This window comes from Neoarius graeffei, chromosome 27, assembly GCF_027579695.1.
Source record: "Neoarius graeffei isolate fNeoGra1 chromosome 27, fNeoGra1.pri, whole genome shotgun sequence".
Classification (NCBI taxonomy): domain Eukaryota; kingdom Metazoa; phylum Chordata; class Actinopteri; order Siluriformes; family Ariidae; genus Neoarius; species Neoarius graeffei.
Window position 1 is genome coordinate 4,925,148 of NC_083595.1, and position 23,385 is coordinate 4,948,532.

General features: G+C 44.2%; 2 protein-coding genes across 4 annotated transcripts in view; one reads left to right on the plus strand and one right to left on the minus strand.

Annotated features, from left to right (window-relative positions):
* LOC132874779 (uncharacterized) overlaps window positions 1-23,141 on the minus strand; it is a 36,174-nt gene extending 13,033 nt beyond the window's left edge. The window contains exon 1 of one of the 3 annotated variants that reach the window (XM_060911175.1): window positions 23,056-23,141. In XM_060911175.1, the coding sequence (XP_060767158.1) occupies window positions 23,056-23,086 (31 nt within the window). In that variant the 5' untranslated portion in view covers window positions 23,087-23,141. Of the gene's footprint in view, window positions 1-1,842; window positions 1,866-12,564; window positions 12,739-23,055 lie in introns of those variants that run through there. The other 2 variants (XM_060911177.1, XM_060911176.1) reach the window with 2 other exon arrangements.
* mettl21a (methyltransferase 21A, HSPA lysine) overlaps window positions 16,991-23,385 on the plus strand; it is a 30,608-nt gene continuing 24,213 nt past the window's right edge. Inside the window, exon 1 of the mRNA XM_060911178.1 lies at window positions 16,991-17,091. Coding sequence (XP_060767161.1) covers window positions 17,006-17,091 — 86 coding nt within the window. The 5' untranslated portion in view covers window positions 16,991-17,005. The remainder of the gene's footprint in view (window positions 17,092-23,385) is intronic.

Genomic DNA, 23,385 nt, shown 5'->3' on the forward strand with positions numbered 1-23,385 from the left:
CGACGCCATTGGCGTCGAGTTCTATCTAGTTTTTGTTTTGTCTCTTACTTGGAAAGGTTAAACTCATGTACCACACCCCAGTCCAGCTGGTGGTGGTAATGCACCATTGAAGCTAGTTGCCAACCGCCATAAAACCGAAAGAAGAAGAAAAGGGGCTCCTTCCCGACCACAACGCATGTGTGCATGAGTGGTGAAAAGCTGGAAAGTGAAATAAAGTGTTTGTGTGGAGTTGAAGTTGTGTGTGTGTGACAGAGAGCGCTCGCTTTTTTCTTGCTAGCTAGTGGTTAGCGCAACTGATGCTCATGTGAAGTGGGTTAAAATGAATTGTGTCGAGCAAGGACGTGTGTTGCTTTTTGATGAGTGATGAAAATGCCGCTTGGTGGCCAGTGCTCAGAGAGAGAGAGATTTTTTTTTAACTAGAAGCGCTTGATTTAATCTACGGGACATAGCGAGACTATTTGAGGCCCGAATAGAAAAGCGGCTTTACGACTTTTCACTTTTCCTTAAATTTTTTTTTTTTTTTTACACACGCACAGTCAGTAAGACAGTTTGTGGGATCGATTTAGGCTACCCTGCTTGCAATATGCCAAACTCGGCAGGAGATAGAGAGACTGAAATGGAGGAGGAATCTCAGGGTCCAGGAGGTGGACGTGTAGGGGGAAGAAAGAGAAGGGGAAGTGGTGGTGGCGAAAGCCCAGTTAATAAAAGGTAGAAGAATTGAGGAAGGAGAATTAAAAGTTTTGGTGAAATTTAATGCGGATATCTCTAAACATGACATTTCCAACCCAATACGGCTAACTAAGTTGATTAAAGAAGCTCTTGGAGAGGTGGCATCAGCAAGGTATATTCGCAACAACAAGGTCATAGTGTTTTGTAAGTCTAGCGAGCAAAAACAGAAGGCTTTACGATTGCATAAGCTGGAGAAAGAGGATGTGGAATGTATGGAGGTAGGGGTGAGAGATGGAGTAAGAGGAGTCATTACTGGTGCCCCCACGAATATTTCAGAAGAGGTACTGAAAACCTATATGAAGGGAGGGACACTAGTGAAGGCTACTCGGTTCTACACTAACAAGGGGGGGAAAGGTTCAAAGCATGACCATCTTGCTGCATCTCAGTGAACTGCAGCTTCCTAAATGAGTAATGATTGGATATGTTTGCTATCCAGTCAGGCCATATGTGCCAGCACCTTTGAGGTGCTTTAAGTGCCAGAGGCTGGGGCATGTTGCGGCAGTCTGTAAAGGGGCAAGGAGATGTTGTAGATGTGGAGGAGATCATGACTATGGGCAGTGTGAGGAGGGAGTGCAGCCCAGATGTTGCAATTGTGGTGGGGCACATAGCGCAGCACATCAAGGTTGTGTAAAACAGCAGGAGGAAAAGGAGGTGCAAAGATATAGAGCAGTTAACCTGGTGTCATACGCAGAGGCTGTTAAACAGGTCAAAGCAAGAGGACCTGCAACCAATCAGAGGGTAAATCAGAAAGAGGCATCAATGCAGGGTGATGGACAAGGCAGGGATGACTCCCTAGTGAGAGGGGATAGGCCTACAATGCAGGTGGACAAGATAGACTTTCTAGCTTTTATAATTAAGGTTATTAACTGCTCTGCCCAAGCAACCACGCGTACAGATCGCATTAAGATAATACTGCAAGCTGCAAAGGCACATTTGGACATGGCTAGTGTGCCTGTGGAAGAGGTGATGAAAAAGCTATCAGAAGGACAGGGTGAACCATCACAGTCTGAATGATGATAGGAATCCCATTAACCATATTGCAGTGGAATGCTAGAAGCCTAGTGGCGAATGTGCAGGAATTTAAGAAATTTGTGTATGAGCTCCCAATTTTACCTGACATTCAGCCCTGTGATGACCTGGCGACTTGTCCAGGGTGTACCCCGCCTTTCGCCCGTAGTCAGCTGGGATAGGCTCCAGCTTGCCTGCGACCCTGTAGAACAGGATAAAGCGGCTAGAGATAATGAGATGAGATGAGACATGGTTAGTTCCTCACTTGCAGTTTGTAGTTCCTGGGTACACTTCAGTACGAAAAGATAGGAGGGAAGGGCAAGGGGGTGGATGTTGCACTTTTGTGAAAGATGGTCTATCATACATAGTGTAGCAGATTAGGTCCAAATTTTACAGGAATACTTCACTTAATGATACAAGCACCAAAATTTGCACAGACTTAGTTTAGATACCCCTCCTTCAGAAAAGCCCGGTAGCCACCTGAAAAATTCAAGATGGCGGCCAAAAAAGCGGGAAGGCATAATATCTATATTTTGACCTGCAATTAACATTTTACAGTTTATTACATCATATACACATAACTAAATGATGCATTTCACATGATTGTTTATTCTTCACCAAATTCACACATTTGATCAGTGTATATTTTATTTTAGTATCATTAAGTAAAGTATTTTGCCACTAATCTGCTACACTAACGGAATTAATAGTGAGTGAGGATAGTGAGTGTGCGGCTGTGGAAATGTGGTGGACAAGAGGGGATAGCATCATAATAGTTAATTTTTATAATCCCTGTAATGATTTAACAGTGGAGTATTTGGAAAGAGTGGTACAGAGAGAGGGTAAAAGGGTGGTGTGGTGTGGGGATTTCAACGCACATAATTCTCTGTGGGGTAGCGATACCACTAATAGGAATGGGGAAGTTGTAGAGGAGTTCATGGATATTGAATCACTTACATGCTTAAATGATGGGCGAGGCACCAGAGTGAATGTTAGAACTGGAGCATTATCAGCACTTGATCATCTATGTGTATCCAGTACATTAGCTGGGTTAAGTGAGTGGGATATATGGGAACATTCCACTATAGGAAGTGATAATTTCCTGTTAATTTGCAAAATAGCTACGGTATAGATGTAAGCAGAGAGGTGGATTGGTCTCCGGGGAGGTGGCATTGGAAAGAGGCAAACTGGGAGTTATTTAATGAAGTTTGTGAAACCAGAGTAAACCAGGTACAGATCACAGGAGAGGTCAATGACATGGTAAGGAGCCTTGGCTGATATGTTCCTAGCTGCAGCTGCAGTCCCCAGATCCCAAGGGAGAGGGAGGAGAAAGATAGTGCCATGGTGGACTAAGGAGTGCACTGAGGCAATCCAAGCACGTAATAAGGCATTTAGGGTGCTGCGAATGACACTCACCCCTGAGAAAGTGGTGCAATATCAGAGTGCAAGGGCAAAGGCAAGAAAGGTTATTAAAGATGCGAAAAAGAAATGTTGGAGGGAGTATTGCAGCCAACTTGGAACGTATGTCCAGATAGAACGGGTGTGGGGTATGGTCAAGATGATGATGGGGGTATTTAGAGGAAGAACGATTCCTGTTTTAGTTGAGGGAAATAGGGTGGCAAGCTCAGCAAAGGATAAAGCAGAGCTGTTGAGGACTGCATTTGCCAAAGCTCATAGCTCAAGTAACTTGGGTGAACAGTGGGTGGAGCAGAGACAAACAACCCTGAGAGAGTGGGGCAATGTGTGTGAAAAACAAACAGACTGCAGCAGTGCTATGGATAGTGATATTACACTATTTGAGCTTAAAAGTGCCCTCATTAACACCTCCAATACTGCACCAGGTCAGGATGAAGTGTGGTACATAATGTGGAAGCATGTATCTGATGTAGTGCTTAATAAGGCAGTGGAAGCATTTAATAGAATATGGTGAGAAGGAAAGGGGCCAGCTGTGTGGAAGCATTCCCTAGTCATTCCAATAGCCAAGCCAGGGAACGATCCTTCAAAGGTAACTAGCTACAGGCCTACTGCACTTGCGTCTAATTTGTGAAACTGATGGAGAGAATACTGGTTAACAGGTTAACATATTTTATGGAAAACAAGGGGCTGTCTGCAGGATACCAGAGTGGGTTTAGGAAGAGAAGGTGTACTCTGGATGCCATGATTAGACTTGAGACTGACATTAGGAAAGCCTTAGCCATGAAAGAGGTTCTTGTGGCTGTCTTTTTTGACATAGAGAAGGCTTATGACATGCTGTGGAAGGAGGGCCTCATGATGCAGCTGAAAAAGCTTGGGGTGGGAGGGAAGCTTTTTAACTGGATATTGAGCTTCCTATTTGGGCGTACAATCCAGGTGAGGGTGGGGGCAGACATACAGTGGTGCTTGAAAGTTTGTGAACCCTTTAGAATTTTCTATATTTCTGCATAAATATGACCTAAAACATCATCAGATTTCCACACAAATCCTAAATGTATATAAAGAGAACCCAGTTAAACAAATGAGACAAAAATATTATACATGGTCATTTATTTATTGAGGAAAATGATCTAATATTACATATCTGTGAGTGGCAAAAGTATGTGAACTTCTAGGGTTAGCAGTTAATTTGAAGGTGAAATGAGAGTCAGGTGTTTTCAATCAATGGGATGACAATCAGGTGTGAGTGGGCACCCTGTTTTATTTAAAGCACAGGGATCTATCAAAGTCTGATCTTCACAACGCATGTTTGTGGAAGTGTATCATGGCACGAACAAAGGAGATTTCTGAGGACCTCAGAAAAAGCGTTGTTGATGCACATCAGGCTGGAAAAGGTTACAAAACCATCTCTAAAGAGTTTGGACTCCACCAATCCACAGTCAGACAGACTGTGTACAAACGGAGGAAATTCAAGATCATTGTTACCCTCCCCAGGAGTGGTTGACCAACAAAGATCACTCCAAGAGCAAGGCGTGTAATAGTCTGCGAGGTCACAAAGGACCCCAGGGTAACTTCTAAGCAACTGAAGGCCTCTCTCACATTGGCTAATGTTAATGTTCATGAGTCCAACATCAGGAGAACACTGAACAACAATGGTGTGCATGGCAGGGTTGCAAGGAGAAAGCCACTGCTCTCCAAAAAGAACATTGCTGCTCGTCTGCAGTTAAAGATCATGTGGACAAGCCAGAAGGCTATTGGAAAAATATGTTTTGTGGACAGATGAGACCAAAATAGAACTTTTTGGTTTAAATGAAAAGCGTTAGGTTTGGAGAAAACACTACATTCCAGCATAAGAACCTTATCCCATCTGTGAAACATGGTGGTGGTAGTATCATGGCTTGGGCCTGTTTTGCTGCATCAGGGCCAGGATGGCTTGTCATCATTGATGGAACAATGAATTCTGAATTATACCAGCAAATTCTAAAGGAAAATGTCAGGACATCTGTCCATGAAGAGAACCTCAAGAGAAGGTGGGTCATGCAGCAAGACAACAACCCTAAGCACACAAGTCGTTCTACCAAAGAATGGTTAAAGAAGAATAAAGTTAATGTTTTGGAATGGCCAAGTCAAAGTCCTGACCTTAATCCAATCGAAATGTTGTGGAAGGACCTGAAGCGAGCAGTTCATGTGAGGAAACCCACCAACATCCCAGAGTTGAAGCTGTTGTATGGAGGAATGGGCTAAAATTCCTCCAAGCCGGTGTGCAGGACTGATCAACAGTTACTGTAAATGTTTAGTTGCAGTTATTGCTGCACAAGGGGGTCACACTAGATACTGAAAGCAATGTTTCACATACTTTTGCCACTCACAGATATGTAATATTGGATCATTTTCCTCAATAAATAAATGACCAAGTATAATATTTTTGTCTCATTTGTTTAACTGGGTTCTCTTTATCTACTTTTAGGACTTGTGTGAAAATCTGATGATGTTTTAGGTCATATTTATGCAGAAATATATAAAATTCTGAAGGGTTCACAAACTTTCAAGCACCACTGTATCTACTGTGATCAAGGTGGAAAATGGCACACCCCAAGGCAGTGTTATCAGCCTTGTGTTATTCAACATCATGATAAATGATGTATATAGGAGTGTAAGCCCAGACATAGAGGTTTCACTATATGCAGATGATGGGGCCTTGTGGAGGAGGGGAAGGAACATTAACTTTGTGGTCAGTAAGATCCAGCAAGCGATTGAGGCAGTTGTAGGATGGGCTGGTGACTGGGGATATATGCCGCTTTTCCACTACAAACGCGGCTGAGTCGGGCTGAGCCGTGCCGTGCTGAGTCGGGCTGAGCGGGGCTGTTGGAGTTGCATTTCGACTACAACCGCGCTGAACCGTGCTGGCTGGAAGTGGGTGGACACATTGGGTGGAGTTAGCGAAAGTGGGTGGACGTCAGGTGATGTCGTTAAGCAGCGCAAACAGTGACATCAGTGACTTTTTAAGCGGTAGTCTCACGACCCGAATAGTAAACAATAAACATGGAGGACATGGAGTCGTTAGTGTTGCTGGTCTTGGTGCTGTGGCTTGTTGTCACCGACAACGCGGACAGATACTGGCAAGAGCGTATAGATGAGGCGAGGCGCATAAGGCTTCAGAAATTCTCGTAATTCGTAATTATTCTCCTTCCGGGTTTACGGTGTTTACAGATCCCAGCGCGCTCGCGGGGCGTGTGTGGGCATGTGAGGACACTCCTCCTCACCAATCAGTGCACAGGGGAGTGTCTGCTCACGCCCCCAGCCTCACTCGGCACGGCTTAGCTCGCTTCAGCCCCACTCCAAAACGGTGCGAGTTTTAGGGGCTAAGCAGGGCTGAAACGAGCTGAGTCGTGCTGGTTTTTGATAGTCGAAACGCGAGCCGTGTCGGGCTGAAGTGAGCTGAAGTGAGCTGAAAAAGGGTAGTGGAAAAGGGCCATTAGATTCTCAGTAGCAAAAACCTATTGTGAATTCTTTACAAATAGGACAGTCGCTGATCATCTTAAACTATACCTGTATGGGGAACCACTGGAAAGGGTGGAGGTTGCCAGGTATCTAGGGCTTTGGTTTGACAGAAGGCTCACATGGAAAGCTCATATTGATAAATTGGAGACAAAGTGCAAGAGAGTATTAAACGTGATGAGATGTCTGGCAGGGATGGAATGGGGGGCAAGCCGATCCTTATTAATGACACTATATTATGCTCTCTTGCATTCAGCAAAGGATTATGGTAGCTTTGTCTATGGATCTGCATCTGATTCTCAACTCATGAAGCTGGAGAGAATACAGTCACGAGCACTGAGGCTTTGTTGTGGAGCGCTTAAGTCTTCCCCAATAGGGAGTCTACATGTGGAGCTGGGAGAGATGCCTTTAGCATTAAGGAGGAAGAAGTTGTCCTTAGCTTACTGGTCAAACCTGGAAGGCCACAACCAAGGGAATCCTGCTAAAAAAAAAAAGTGATAGAGCCATGCTGGGAGTATGAGGCCAAAAAGGGCAAGGGATTTGGGTGGAGGGTGAAGGAATGGGTACAGGAAGCAGGATTGAAAGAGGGAATAGTTAGCCCGAAAGTAGCTATATCACCAGTGCCACCTTGGTTATTCCCCCTACCTTTAGTGGATATGAATATATTGGAGTATGCAAAGGAAGAACAAGAGAAGCAGTATGTGGCTGGTTTTGCATTAGACCATATTTTGGGTGCATATGCAAGTCATGTCCAGGTTTATACAGACGGATCAAAGGATCCTGCATCTGGGAAAACTGCAGCTACCATGGTTGTGAAGGGGATGGGTGTTAGTGCCTCCTGGAGGCTGACAGATGAGGTGTCTGTGTACACCACTGAGATCATTGCCATCATTAGAGCACTAGAGTGGGTTGAAGAGACTGGGCAAGTGAAGGTGTTAATATGCTCTGACTCTGCAGCAGTGTTGGGTAGCATACAGTCACATAGATCCTGTAGACTGGATTTATTATATGAAGTGTATTTATGCCTGTATAGGCTGGAGCAGAGAGGTGCCTCTGTATGTTTCTTATGGATCCCAGCTCATGTGGGGATATGGGGCAATGAAAAAGCAGATGGCCTTGCAAAAAAAAGCCCTAGAGAGACCAGATCCACAGGTTGATATTAAGCTTGGGAGGAGGGAGGTAAAAGTTTTTATTAGGAGGGCCCTGACAAGGCAATGGCAGACCCAGTGGAACACAAGTCCCAAAGGCAGGCACCTGTACAATATCCACAGAGAAGTTGGGAGAGAAGCCACAGTAGGAGGGTGCAGGAGGGATGAAGTCGTCATTGCCAGGCTTAGAATTGGTCATACACTGCTGAACAGCACCTAGAGGATTGGTAGGGCAGAGACAAGAAATTGCATGTGGTGCCCAGATCAAGAGGAAACGGTGCAACATGTATTGCTTTTATGTCCTAGGTACCAGTGGCACAGGGAGCAGTGGAAAGATAAATTGCAAAGAGCTGGATGCTCAGACTTTAGTCTAACTTCAGTTCTGGGATATGGAATAAGGCCAGGGGAACTGATCAGGTTCCTCAAGAGTGCAGGGCTCTACGTGAGAATTTAAATGCACTTAAATGTAGGGAACTGTTGGTGGCGGTATGCGCCTGAAGGTGTAACCCACCATTAACCGAAAGAAGAAGAAGAAAGTGTTTGTGGGACCATCAGCTCTCACCTGCTGTCCTTCTGGTAGGGTTGCCACCCGTCCCGTAAAATACGGAATCGTCCTTTATTTGGCAATTAAATCTTGTGTCCCGTATTGAACCGATACGGGACGCGATTTGTTCCGTATTTTCATAAATGTCCAATACACATGTCTGTCTCACACATATCAACACTAAATCTAACAATAATCAACAAAACAGGAAATACTACGTTGCGGGATCTACCCAGGACACAAACCCCGCCCCTCTGCGTCCCGCTCTGTGTGTCTGTGCCTGGCTGCCTGCGTCACTGCATGTGGCGCTGTCACGGTTGCCTAGAGACAGACAACACACACCAGCGCTGCTCAAAAAACCCGGGCCTTTTAAAAATGTCTGCTGCACCCGGGACTCCACCACGTCCTCAAACGCGTAAACGCTTACAAAAATACAGACGTGAGTGGGAAGAGGCACATCCTTGGCTGGACAGCGTGAGTGGAGACGACTACAGAGCAAACTGTAAAGTCTGTCGGCGAGTGTTTTCAGTGGCGTACGGTGGGCTGTCTGACATTAGACAGCATTCGTCAGGAGAGCAACACTGCAGATATGTAAGAACACAGAAGACACAAGCGTCAGTGTCACAGTTCTTTATACCCCAATCATCTCCTGAGAGTGATACGGTATGTGACATCTTCTTTGAGCCCATTCTGAAGAGGCTCAAAGAAGATGCTGAGGATGAATGGAAGTCCAAAGGTGGGTGGCTCTCTTTCAAGTAGCTGACCTGCCTCACATGCTGTCTGTCACCAGCCACATCTTGAGCATCCCAGCATCCACTGGATATGTAGAAAGGGTATTTTCAAGAATGGCCAACAAATGGAGTGACTGCAGGAACAGGTGCTCCATGGAGCTCATAAGGAGTGAGCTCCTGATCACTCTAAACTTTGAGCAGTCCTGTTCAGAGTTTTACAACAGCGCTTTGAAAGACAAAGAGTTACTCAGTGCAGCAAGGAGTAACAAGAAGTACACTTGGAAAAAGAAGTGAGGGAAATCTGTTGACTGTTTAAATCTGGTCTACTCCACAGACAAGAGAAACACAGCAGTTCCTGATGAACTCAGGACTGTTGAGGGAAGGAGTAATGTTTTGCACTTTCTTGTTTTCTGCATTCTTGAATAAGCAGACATACATGCTTGTTGTGTTTTTGTTTTTGTTCTTTTTTCCTCTCTAAGTAAAACTGTCCCCAAGGTTCACAAAGAGAGTCCCTACACCAAGAACAGTTATGCACTTACATTTACAGTGATATTAAGTTCTCAATATATTTAGATTATATTTTAAAAGTTCATTGTTGGGCGGCACGGTGGTGTAGTGGTTAGCGCTGTCGCCTCACAGCAAGAAGGTCCGGGTTCGAGCCCCGTGGCTGGCGAGGGCCTTTCTGTGTGGAGTTTGCATGTTCTCCCCGTGTCCGCGTGGGTTTCCTCCGGGTGCTCCGGTTTCCCCCACAGTCCAAAGACATGCAGGTTAGGTTAACTGGTGACTCTAAATTGACCGTAGGTGTGAATGGTTGTCTGTGTCTATGTGTCAGCCCTGTGATGACCTGGCGACTTGTCCAGGGTGTACCCCGCCTTTCGCCCGTAGTCAGCTGGGATAGGCTCCAGCTTGCCTGCGACCCTGTAGAACAGGATAAAGCGGCTAGAGATAATGAGATGAGAAGTTCATTGTTGCCCACTTGTACATTATACATTTTTACAGCACTGGCAATAAAGCATTTCAAGCTTTAAGTATGAGTAATTGCTTTCTCGATCACCCCTTTACTAAAAACACCTACAAAATAAAACATACCACTGCTGTGGGCACCCCACCCACCCCATGGGAGTCGTGCCCGTGGTGGTCATGGCCCCAAGGAGCCGTGGTGGGCGTCCCTTATTTTCATTTCTGAATGGTGGCAACCCTAGCTTCTGGGCTCCACCCACATCAGGAACTGCTACATTCAGTACTTTAACTTCAGTAAAAATTTGACTGGACAACTTTCACTTGTGGGCGGCACGGTGGTGTAGTGGTTAGCGCTGTCGCCTCACAGCAAGAAGGTCCTGGGTTCGAGCCCCGTGGCCGGCGAGGGCCTTTCTGTGCGGAGTTTGCATGTTCTCCCCGTGTCCGCGTGGGTTTCCTCCGGGTGCTCCGGTTTCCCCCACAGTCCAAAGACATGCAGGTTAGGTTAACTGGTGACTCTAAATTGAGCGTAGGTGTGAATGTGAGTGTGAATGGTTGTCTGTGTCTATGTGTCAGCCCTGTGATGACCTGGCGACTTGTCCAGGGTGTACCCCGCCTTTCGCCCGTAGTCAGCTGGGATAGGCTCCAGCTTGCCTGCGACCCTGTAGAAGGATAAAGCGGCTAGAGATAATGAGATGAGATGAACTTTCACTTGTATCAGAGCAACATTTGAGCAGCAGGATCTGGACTTTGAAGAAATGAAGCTGAGTATTTTGTCCAACTCTGCTAAACTGACAGCACTGAATCATCAGCTGAGTGTCTGGAGTTTAGCTCGGTGCTAATGCTAGCTAACCAGAAGCTTTTACAGCAGTTCAGGAAACTTATTAGTACAGTTTATTCAGTTTCAGATTATGTATTTAGTGCTTAATTATAGCATAGCTAACCCGAGCACTGGCAGTCTAATGGAATAATAATAATAATAATAATAATAATAATAATAATAATCAGGCTTTCGTCTAAACGGGGGAACAGGGGCGCTGCGCCCTCTTACTCTCGGCGTGCGCCCCCTACCGACTCCGTGAAAACATCCCAGCAACACTACGTGACAATGCGTCTGATCATCAAATACGTTATAATTGCTCCAAAAATATTCCAATCATAGTAGCTACACCGCCAGACGGTGCAAAAACAATCCGAATTGGCGTTTTCCAGACTGAAGCGCCATGTTGTTTAGTTGTTTACTTGTCGCGGCTGCTCTCGCGAGATTTGACATGGGTTACATACAAGGTCAGCTGACTTGTAGAGCGAGATTTCTCGAGACTGAATGACCTTTCACCCACCGGCGCGGAAGCTTTTGACAGAAGTAGGCACGAAGCAGAAGAAAGCCAAAGACTGTCCGGGGCAGAAAAAGATTAGGCCAAAAAAAAAAAAAAAAAAAAAGTGTGTTTCTGGTAACATGAAATACTAAAATAAGGTCGGTAGGTAGGAAAGTTTTTTTTTTTCTTAATTTTTTTTATTTTGTTCGAAAAAATTAACACAAGTAAACATCTTACAAAATAGTATTTTGGCACAGAATCCTTTACACCACACATCATAATAAAATAAGTGTTTTAAATCTTTAAACGAATAAAAAAAATATCGCGAGAGTTAGAGTTATGATCTACGGAAGCGATATTTCATGATATTTTCATGTAATAACGTGAAAATAACGTCCTAGGCGAGGCTACTTCCATTAAAAGCAGACGGCCTAGCCTAGCCTACTGTAGAACTTGGGTCGAGCAAAAACATGGCTGAATCCTGAATGACTCCTATTTGTATAAATAGGGGGCTACATAGGCGGCAAAATGTAGTGTTTTTCCCTGCCATGGAAGTGCACTTGTATACTGAAAAGGAAGCAATTTGCATTACAGCCCTGAATGAGGATTCAAAATGGCGGCTCGGCTCAGTTTATGCAGGAGGGCTGATAGAAGTGGCGAAACATTTTACTTTTTATCGTTTCTTTCACAACTTGAATGCGTTGAAACAAAAAATTATGACAAACCAACGCCGCTTACACTAAAATATCGAGGGAAATTTGTAATAAAAACTTTACGGTCGGCAATTTCGACGCGGAAATTCTCGATCGGTCGGGTTACCGGAAACACACTATTTTTTTTTAAATTTGGCCTTACTTCTTTCTTTTTCAATGTTGACAGACAATCTGTTACAATTTCCCTCTCAGATAGCCTCAGAATGTCCCATTGGAGCATTTTTCAAAGTCTTTGCACGGCGGGGGGGGCAACCGGCAAACCCCCCCCATGGTGAGCGCCCTCATACTAAATTTTTCTAGAAAAAACCCTGATAATAATTTAAAAAAAAAATCATAAATTCACAGGCAGAATGTTAATAAAATACTAGATAAGAAGCTGTCTGTGTTTTAACAAAAAGAACAAAACACAGAAATACAGTATAAAGCTTTTAAAATGTTGCATGCACGACCTTGAAGTATTAAATTACTCTTAAAAAATGAACATAAGCATCATATGTATGTGTTTACCTTCTGTGAAGAGCCTTTTTTCTCTTTTTGACAACAAAACAGTCCAACGGCACAAAGTCCACAGATGACAAATTAACTCTATTATTATTAAGAAATTATGAATTGCTTGAACACCGCAGTGTGAGTGAAAAGACACCTCTCAGATACCGGTTTTATCTGGTAAAATCTGCTCACAGCACGCTATTTTGGGTTCTTTAGAAGGAAACGGTTCAGGTTGCGGGGCCTTGACCCCGCCCCCAAGTCTCCATGTAAGGAGAAGACAGGACAGTAACTGCTTACTGCCATAGGGACAAATAGGGTTGCCACCTGTGTCTGACAAAAATCCTGGACATTTCGACCATCCAATCGACCTTTTTGCTTGTAAGCAACGGCGCCCTTCACACATCTAACCCAAGACAAAAATTGCCCTTCTACGCTGAAATTGTATTGCTCTAATTAGTAAAAATGACGCTTTTGCTAGTTATTTGTTTAGTTAATTGCTTTACATAATATAGCAGGTCTTCATTATTTTGGTTTATTTCCAACAGTTTTTGGTTGTGGACACCTGGGGGCAGTAGTGGGCACAGGTAAAAGGGGAATACATAATTAAGTTGTTTGTTTGCTTATCTCATTCTCATCTCATTATCTCTAGCCGCTTTATCCTGTTCTACAGGGTCGCAGGCAAGCTGGAGCCTATCCCAGCTGACTACGGGTGAAAGGCGGGGTACACCCTGGACAAGTCGCCAGGTCATCACAGGGCTGACACATAGACACAGACAACCATTCACACTCACACCTACACTCAATTTAGAGTCACCAGTTAACCTAACCTGCATGTCTTTGGACTGTGGGGGAAACCGGAGCACCCGGAGGAAACCCACGCGGACATGGGGAGAACATGCAAACTCCGCACAGAAAGGCCCTCGCCAGCCACGGGGCTCGAACCTGGACCTTCTTGCTGTGAGGCGACAGCGCTAACCACTACACCACCGTGCCGCCTTGTTTGCTTATGTGGAATAAAAATAAATAATTTTTCATTGTATCTAAGAATACCTGAATGTAACAATGTAAGGTGTAGTGTCAAACAGTTTACCTGATTGCTAGAGTGTGGTGTGTGCTTTGCTTGTGCTTGCCTGTGCCTCTGCTGCTCTTGGCTAAACAAATACATAGGAGGACATATAACTGAGTACATACAGGAGTAGGCAGATAAGACTATTTGGATTTCATTTAATTCACCAAAACCTTACCTAATCTTCCATTTATATTTGGTGTTTTTCTTTGCTGCTGCTATGAGTCCTGGCTGATTTTCAATGAATGTCTTGAACTCAGTACAGGACAACTGAAAGTTTAGCCTGACTTGAAGCTCAGCCTTCACCATTGCAACAGAGAGTCTGTTTCTTTTATCAGTCCAAGCATCCTCCATTGCCCCTTTTCCACCAAAGCAGTTCCAGGGCTGGTTCGGGGCCAGTGCTTAGTTTGGAACCGGGTTTTCTGTTTCCACTGACAAAGAACTGGCTCTGGGGCCAGAAAAACCGGTTCCAGGCTAGCACCGACTCTCTGCTGGGCCAGAGGAAAGAACCGCCTACGTCAGCGGGGGGCGGAGTTGTTAAGACTAACAACAATAACAAGACCGCGAAAGATCGCCATTTTTAAGCGACAAGAAGCAGCAGCTGTACAAACGCGAAGTCAGCCATCATCATTATTATTGTTGTTGTTGCTGCTGCTGCTTCTTCCGTGTTTTTGCTTTGATATTCGCGCCAAGGTTTATGCAAACGCAGCGACGTAACTGACGTATACAGCGACGTAATGACGTATTCAGCGACGTAATGACGTGGCTCCGCTTAGCACGGCGAGTTCGGAAAAGCAAACTGGTTCTCAGCTGGCTCGCAAGTTGAAATACACATTTTGCCCATTATGTACAAAAAACCGGGACATTCAGTGTCCCGGATTTTTATTTTTTTTTCCGGGACAGACCATGAAAATCCGGGACAATCAGGAAAAACCGGGACAGGTGGCAACACTAGGGACAAACAAACAGACAGAAGAAAAGGTACGTACAGGAAAAACAAGCCAGGTTACCCGGCCTCCCCTCCCCCCAGCATCATAAAAACCTTGCTGTAACCACCCTCATGGCTCTGATGGGCCCCTTTTGGCCCTTTTCCACTACCCTTTTTCAGCTCGCTTCAGCTCACTTCAGCCCGACACGGCTCGCGTTTCGACTACCAAAGAACGGCACGACTCAGCTCGCTTCAGCCCTGCTTAGCCCCTAAAACTCGCACCGTTTTGGAGTGGGGCTGAAGCGAGCCAAACTGAGCCGAGTGAGGCTGGGGGCGTGAGCAGACACTCCCCTGTGCACTGATTGGTGAGGAGGAGTGTCCACACACGCCCCGTGAGCATGCTGGGATCTGTAAACACCGTAAACCCGGAAGAATAATAATTACGAATTACGAGAATTTCTGAAGCCTTATGCGCCTCGCCTCATCTATACGCTCTTGCCAGTATCTGTTGGCGTTGTCGGTGACAACAAGCCACAGCACCAAGACCAGCAACACTAACGACTCCATGTCCTCCATGTTTATTGTTTACTATTCGGGTCGTGAGACTACCGCTTAAAAGATCACTGATGTCACTGTTTGCGCTGCTTAACGACATCACGTGACGTCCACCCACTTTCGCTAACTCCACCCAATGTGTCCACCCACTTCCAGCCAGCACGGTTCAGCGCGGTTGTAGTCGAAATGCAACTCCAACAGCCCGGCTCAGCTCGACTCAGCCCAACTCAGCCGCGTTTGTAGTGGAAAAGCGGCATTTGTGTCAGAACTTTGTACATCCAGGAAGCACGTGTAAAACAATCCAAAAAGCTCTTTAGAATAGAATAGAATGCCTTTGTCACTATACACATGTACAATGAGATTAAAGCATCTCCACTAACAGTGCAAAACAGCATGTAGAGAGAGAGAGAGGAAGGGGGGAGAGAAAAAAAAGGGGGGGGGGGGGGGGGGAGTGTGTCAGGGGGGTAAGGTGCACAGTCCTGAGGTGAATGTGTTGTGTTTCACATTATGGAGTGAGGTATTGCACATAATAAAAGTATTGCACATAGAATCACCTTATAAAGTACTGTACATTATAAATTATTGCACGAGGAGAGTCACATAGTAAAATAAATAGACTATAAAGTCAGAGCATATCCGAGTTCAGGGCGGTTATGGCTTTTGGAAAGAAGTTGTCTTTAAATGTCTGCATCACTAAAACAAGCATAAAAACACTCGACTTTTTATTCATTAAAGTCTTTAAGAAGGAGTCTCCAGTGTCAGCGCTTTGGAAGAGTCAGAGACGAAGCTTTAACTTTCAATTATCAGACATCTTTAGAACAGAGGAGTTTCTCATTAAAATTCCACATAATAAAAGGGAGGGCGGCACGGTGGTGTAGTGGTTAGCGCTGTCACCTCACAGAAAGAAGGTTCTGGGTTCAAGCCCAGCAGCCGGCAAGGGCCTTTCTGCGTGGAGTTTGCATGTTCTCCCCGTGTCCGCGTGGGTTTCCTCCGGGTGCTCCGGTTTCCCCCACAGTCCAAAGACATGCAGGTTAGGTTAACTGGTGACTCTAAATTGAGCGTAGGTGTGAATGTGAGTGTGAATGGTTGTCTGTGTCTATGTGTCGGCCCTGTGATGACCTGGCGACTTGTCCAGGGTGTACCCCGCCTTTCGCCCGTAGTCAGCTGGGATAGGCTCCAGCTCGCCTGCGACCCTGTAGAACAGGATAAGCGGCTACAGATAATGGATGGATAATAAAAGGAAGATGTTTTATGATACTGATCAGGGTTCTCGCCAGCGCTTTATATGGTTGCGGCCCGCTACGCTAAAATTTCAGACCGCAACGGTAATTTCCCCCCGCTACGCTAAATTTTTAATATAGCGTAACGGTTGTTTTCAGTTGTTCATCACCATCGCCAAAAGTTTTTTTTTTCCTGCGCACTTGAGCAGTTTTCAAGGTGTCAAAATCAGCCTACGTTTGTTAGGAAACCCATGCCTGGAAATCAGTTCCGAGAGAGAGAGAGAGAGATCCTGGCGATAACTTTCTCTTGAGCTGGACTTCGGTGAATGACAATGGATGACGGACCCCCTCGCAAAAAAAGAGACATTCGCTCTTTCTTCACAGTTAGAAATGTAAGTGCACCACTTCTACAGGTTTTCCATCACGCTTGAAAACTTAACCCAAAGCCCTTTGATGAATGAAAACGTCTACTTTGTAAGCAGGTTTAGTAATATGACAGGGCGCACGTATCGGATGATTAGCGCTAATTTACTGGCTCCCACTGTGGCTAACATTAACACACTGGTAATCTGCCTGCATGCCATCCATCGTTATATTTCTATAAGGAGACAGGCACAAGAGAGGTTGGAGGAGATGAAGGAAAGGACATAGGAGGCAGAGGAAAGGAGGTAGCAGATAAACGGGCAGAGGATGGAGGTAGGCCTAGTGGGGGAGAGCCCGCTGTTGGAGATAGAGGAGGAGATGGAGGAAGACGAGCAGAGGCTGGAAATTCACAGGTGAGAATGAGGTTAATGATATGATTTTAGTCATGGGATTCAGCTCCAATGTGCCAAACGTGATCGCCCTTGTGGCTTTAAATCAGAGAATTAACAGTGGTTACAATCAAAGTTACTCCCGTGGTGTTAACAGAAGACGGCGAACCAAAACAGGAGAAAATCGGGCATCGACCCGTTGTGGAAACAAGAATTATAAAATTTTATAATTTTAATTAGAATAGTAAATTTTCTATTAAACAAGAAATTTAATAGTTTTAGATTATATATTAATTATTTATTAAGGGGGCTGGGTGTATGTTATGCCTGAATGAAAATGCAATTTGTTTTTTTTTTATTTTTATGTGCTCAGGCATTTCTTAATTTCTTAATACAATAAAACATTCATTATCTCTTTGGTTGTGTCTGAGTTTACATATCTTTTGACAACACCCTTTGTAGTTCAGTGAAATACAACAGTAGGTAACACATTGCCAAGATCCAAAGATGTAACAATTTTCCATCAAGGATATACAACATAAAAAATGCAATTTATCCCCTCCAGGAACGTCAAATATGGCCAATTTTGGGCATGATTTTTCAAAATCTCCGCACCATCCCCCCGCTCGGTCGCTACGCTCCCTCGCCATAACCCATTACGCTAAAAAAAAAATCCTGGTGAGAACCCTGCTGATTCATTCTATTTACAGTGAATATTTCCGACCAGGGCTGGATCCAGCTCTCACTAACAGGGTGGGCCAGGAAGATTTTGGAGGGGGCAATTATATATACGCATGTGTGTGTTTTTTATCCTTTTCAAGTGAGTATATGAATAATTTAACAAACAGGCCAGGAGCTAGACCATCAGAGGATTCCTCATTGTTCACCTTTTCCTGATCACCACATAAGAGAAGCTCATTTACGACAAGAAATTTCAACGCCGCTCCAATACTCATTAGGTAGTATCTGTTTTTTTTTTTCTATCTGTTGAGGACCTCGGAGCAAAGCAACAGTCGTACCTGTTTCCTGACATCTATTATAATCTTCCCAATTAGAGACAGCGTGTATGTGTCCGTAGCTTGATACATGCTTTTGTAGCCCACGGGTTTGCTCTAGTGCCGCTTTCCAGTTATTAAATCCCGTTGTCACAAAGACACCATCTTTATCCTGGCATGCAGGACTACTAAATACCTGACATGAGAAGCAAAAGCTAGCATCTTTTTTGATGAAGTATTCAAGCCAGGGTCTGGACTTATCCCATGCAGCAGAGAAACATCTCTCTCTCTAGCACTGATTACTCGGCGTGGATAAGCTTTTAAAACTGGCTGGCTTGGGGATTGCCTGTTTAAATCATCAGCAACACTGCTACACAGACCAGGAGCATCATCACTGACCGAAATGTCAGCTGAACTAGACTGAGAGTCTGATCCATAAGGCTGAACATTAGTAGCCATCGTACTATCTCTGTTGGCTAGTCCTGTTTTCGGCACCAGAAATCTATACTTCTAACCTAAACTAACTAGCGAGCTAACTTGCTGCTAATCAAAGTCAGTAATATAGCTAACAAGCTACCAAAATCTCTGATCTAGGCAGTAATCTAGGTTTGCGTGAACAATGATTGATAGGCCTATGTACAGTGGTGCTTCAAAGTTTGTGAACCCTTTAGAATTTTCTATATTTCTGCATAAATGTGACCTAAAATATCATCAGGTTTTCACACAAGTCCTAAAAGTAGATAAAGAGAACCCAATTGAACACATGAGACAAAGATATTATACTTGGTCATTTATTTGAGGAAAATGATCCAATATTACATATTTGTGAGTGGCAAAAGTATGTGAACCTCTAGGATTAGCAGTTAATTTGAAGGTGAAATTAGAGTCAGGTGTTTTCAATCAATGGGATGGCAATCAGGTGTGAGTGGGCACTCTGTTTTATTTAAAGAACAGGGATCTATCAAAGTCTGATCTTCACAACACATGTTTAGATTACAAAACCATCTCTAAAGAGTTTGGACTCCACCAATCCACAGTCAGACAGATTGTGTACAAATGGAGGAAATTCAAGACCATTGTTACCCTCCCCAGGAGTGGTCGACCAACAAAGATCACTCCAAGAGCAAGGTGCGTAATAGTCGGCGAGGTCACAAAGGACCCCAGGGTAACTTCTAAGCAACTGAAGGCCTCTCTCACATTGGCTAATGTTAATGTTCATGAGTTCACCATCAGGAGAACACTGAACAACAATGGTGTGCATGGCAGGGTTGCAAGGAGAAAGCCACTGCTCTCCAAAAAGAACATTGCTGCTCATCTGTAGTTTGCTAAAGATCACGTGGACAAGCCAGAAGGCTATTGGAAAAATGTTTTGTGGACGGATGAGTCCAAAATAGAATTTTTGGTTTAAATGAGAAGGGTTATGTTTGGAGAAAGGAAAGCACTGCATTCCAGCATAAGAACCTTATCCCATCTGTGAAACATGGTGGTGGTAGAATCATGGTTTGGGCCTGTTTTGCTGCATCTGAGCCAGGACGGCTTGCCATCATTGATGGAACAATGAATTCTGAATTATACCAGCGAATTCTAAAGGAAAATGTCAGGACATCTGTCCATGAACTGAATCTCAAGAGAAGGTGGGTCATGCAGCAAGATAGCGACCCGAAGCACACAAGTTGTTCTACCAAAGAATGGTTAAAGAAGAATAAAGTTAATGTTTTGGAATGGCCAAGTCACAGTCCTGACCTTAATCCAATGGAAATGTTCATGTGAGGAAACCCACCAACATCCCAGAGTTGAAGCTGTTCTGTACGGAGGAATGGGCTAAAATCCCTCCAAGCCGGTGTGCAGGACTGATCAACAGTTACCGCAAACGTTTAGTTGCAGTTATTGCTGCACAAGGGGGTCACACCAGATACTGAAAGCAAAGGTTCACATACTTTTGCCACTCACAGATATGTAATATTGGATCATTTTCCTCAATAAATAAATGACCAAGTACAACCCCTATTCCAAAAAAGTTGGGACAAAGTACAAATTGTACATAAAAACGGAATGCAATGTGGAAGTTTCAAAATTCCATATTTTATTCAGAATAGAACATAGATGACATATCAAATGTTTAAACTGAGAAAATGTATCGTTTAAAGAGAAAAATTAGGTGATTTTAAATTTCATGACAACAACACATCTCAAAAAAGTTGGGACAAGGCCATGTTTCCCACTGTGAGACGTCCCCTTTTCTCTTTACAACAGTCTGTAAACGTCTGGGGACTGAGGAGACAAGTTGCTCAAGTTTAGGGATAGGAATGTTAACCCATTCTTGTCTAATGTAGGATTCTAGTTGCTCAACTGTCTTAGGTCTTTTTTGTCGTATCTTCCGTTTTATGATGCGCCAAATGTTTTCTATGGGTGAAAGATCTGGACTGCAGGCTGGCCAGTTCAGTACCCGGACCCTTCTTCTACGCAGCCATGATGCTGTAATTGATGCAGTATGTGGTTTGGCATTGTCATGTTGGAAAATGCAAGGTCTTCCCTGAAAGAGACGTCGTCTGGATGGGAGCATATGTTGCTCTAGAACCTGGATATACCTTTCAGCATTGGTGGTGTCTTTCCAGATGTGTAAGCTGCCCATGCCACACGCACTAATGCAACCCCATACCATCAGAGATGCAGGCTTCTGAACTGAGTGTTGATAACAACTTGGGTCGTCCTTCTCCTCTTTAGTCCGAATGACACGGCGTCCCTGATTTCCATATAGAACTTCAAATTTTGATTCATCTGACCACAGAACAGTTTTCCACTTTGCCACAGTCCATTTTAAATGAACCTTGGCCCAGAGAAGACGTCTGCGCTTCTGGATCGTGTTTAGATACGGCTTCTTCTTTGAACTATAGAGTTTTAGCTGGCAACGGCGGATGGCACGGTGAATTGTGTTCACAGATAATGTTCTCTGGAAATATTCCTGAGCCCATTTTGTGATTTCCAATACAGAAGCATGCCTGTATGTGATGCAGTGCCGTCTAAGGGCCCGAAGATCACGGGCACCCAGCATGGTTTTCCGGCCTTGACCCTTACGCACAGAGATTCTTCCAGATTCTCTGAATCTTTTGATATTATGCACTGTAGATGATGATATGTTCAAACTCTTTGCAATTTTACACTGTCGAACTCCTTTCTGATATTGCTCCACTATTTGTCGGCGCAGAATTAGGGGGATTGGCGATCCTCTTCCCATCTTTACTTCTGAGAGCTGCTGCCACTCCAAGATGCTCTTTTTATACCCAGTCATGTTAATGACCTATTGCCAATTGACCTAATGAGTTGCAATTTGGTCCTCCAGCTGTTTCTTTTTTGTACCTTTAACTTTTCCAGCCTCTTATTGCCCCTGTCCCAACTTTTTTGAGATGTGTTGCTGTCATGAAATTTCAAATGAGCCAATATTTGCCATGAAATTTCAAAATGTCTCACTTTCGACATTTGATATGTTGTCTATTTTCTATTGTGAATACAATATCAGTTTTTGAGATGTGTAAATGATTGCATTCCATTTTTATTTACAATTTGTACTTTGTCCCAACTTTTTTGGAATCGGGGTTGTATAATATTTTTGTCTCATTGGTTTAACTGGGTTCTCTTTATCTACTTTTAGGACTTGTGTGAAAATCTGATGTTTTAGGTCATATTTATGCAGAAATATAGAAAATTCTAAAGGGTTCACAAACTTTCAGGCACCACTGTAAGTGATAACTTTTGAATGACAGCGTGTCATTTAAAAGTTAGATTTAAACCATTAATTGCTGGTGAATCATTTCAAGACTATGACTGAAATTAAAGACTGATGTCACATTTGACACGAGTGTGTGTATAAATCACACTTACAAATCACTTCGGCTTTAAGCCAAACTAAATCAAACAGGACGTTAGTTCGGCGTGTACCTGCAGTGTAGGCTTCTTCTTGGTTGTTTTCTGATGGTGTCTACAATGAAGTGCACCAAGAAATTATTCATTTACATATATCCACTACGGCAGAGAGAAACCAGTTCAATCTAGAATGAACAAGTAAGAACTAACTGCCTGATGGTCAGAAGTGCTGGTGCTTTTGTTCACGAGCCTTTTTGTTAAACCCAGAGGCGCAGCCACTTATTACAAGTAGACATCGAGTCACGTTTAATCCAGCGTTCATTGTTCGAATGCAGGCGGGTTACATGCTTCAAAGGCTTTCCATAAGTACGCTTCTTTAATACTTTACACCCTACAATAAACATGACCTGTTGTTATGATGCTCACTAACTGCGTATCATTCAGTGTAAGGAGTGTGTGAGTGAAAGGAAGAAGACAATAAGTTTAAAACAGAGCTGGTCTTTATTCAGTTCGTTCCATGAAGCCATAACCTTACTTCCACACAGCCAGTTATTAAATAGGCTTTCCATGTGTGTATCAGTATGTAACTATTAGCAGAAATAATGTTAGAACTGGGGCGGCACGGTGGTGTAGTGGTTAGCGTGGTCACCTCACAGCAAGAAGGTTCGGAGTTCAAGCCCAGCAGCCAGCGAGGGCCTTTCTGTGCCGAGTTTGCATGTTCTCCGCGTGGGTTTCCTCTGGGTGCTCCGGTTTCCCCCACAGTCCAAAGAGATGCAGGTTAGGTTAACTGGTGACTCTAAATTGAGCGTAGGTGTGAATGTGAGTGTGAATGGTTGTCTGTGTCTATGTGTCAGCCCTGTGATGACCTGGCGACTTGTCCAGGGTGTACCCCGCCTTTCGCCCGTAGTCAGCTGGGATAGGATCCAGCTTGCCTGCGACCCTGTAGAACAGGATAAAGCGGCTACAGATAATGGATGGATGTTACAACTGGATTCAGTGCAAAACAAACTTGTGAATGTTATGCAAATAATGCAGACAAGTGTTAGCAGGAAAATACTAGCGAGAAGTGAGGGGGGAAAAAATGCCTAAGCCTGTGCTGTTGAAGGAGGCATGGAATAAATATGTTATTTACCAGCTGGGAGGTCCGTATGGTGAAATACCATGACCGAGGTCTTGAAAGTACTGACCGAGGCCCTCTGGTCTCTGGCTGCCAAGTTTGGGGAGGCTGTGACCTCCCCTACCCGAGTTACGAGTGTCCAAAGTCAGGCTGGAGCCGCTGGTAGAAACGAAACCTAAGTGACGAATTACGTCCCGAGGCATGGGACAACGCTGGATTAAACGTGACTCTATGTCTATTTGTAATAAGTGGCCACACCTCTATGTTTAACAAAAAGGCTCGTGAACAAAAGCACCAGCACTTCTGACCATCAGTTCTTACTTGTTCATTCTAGATTGAACTGGC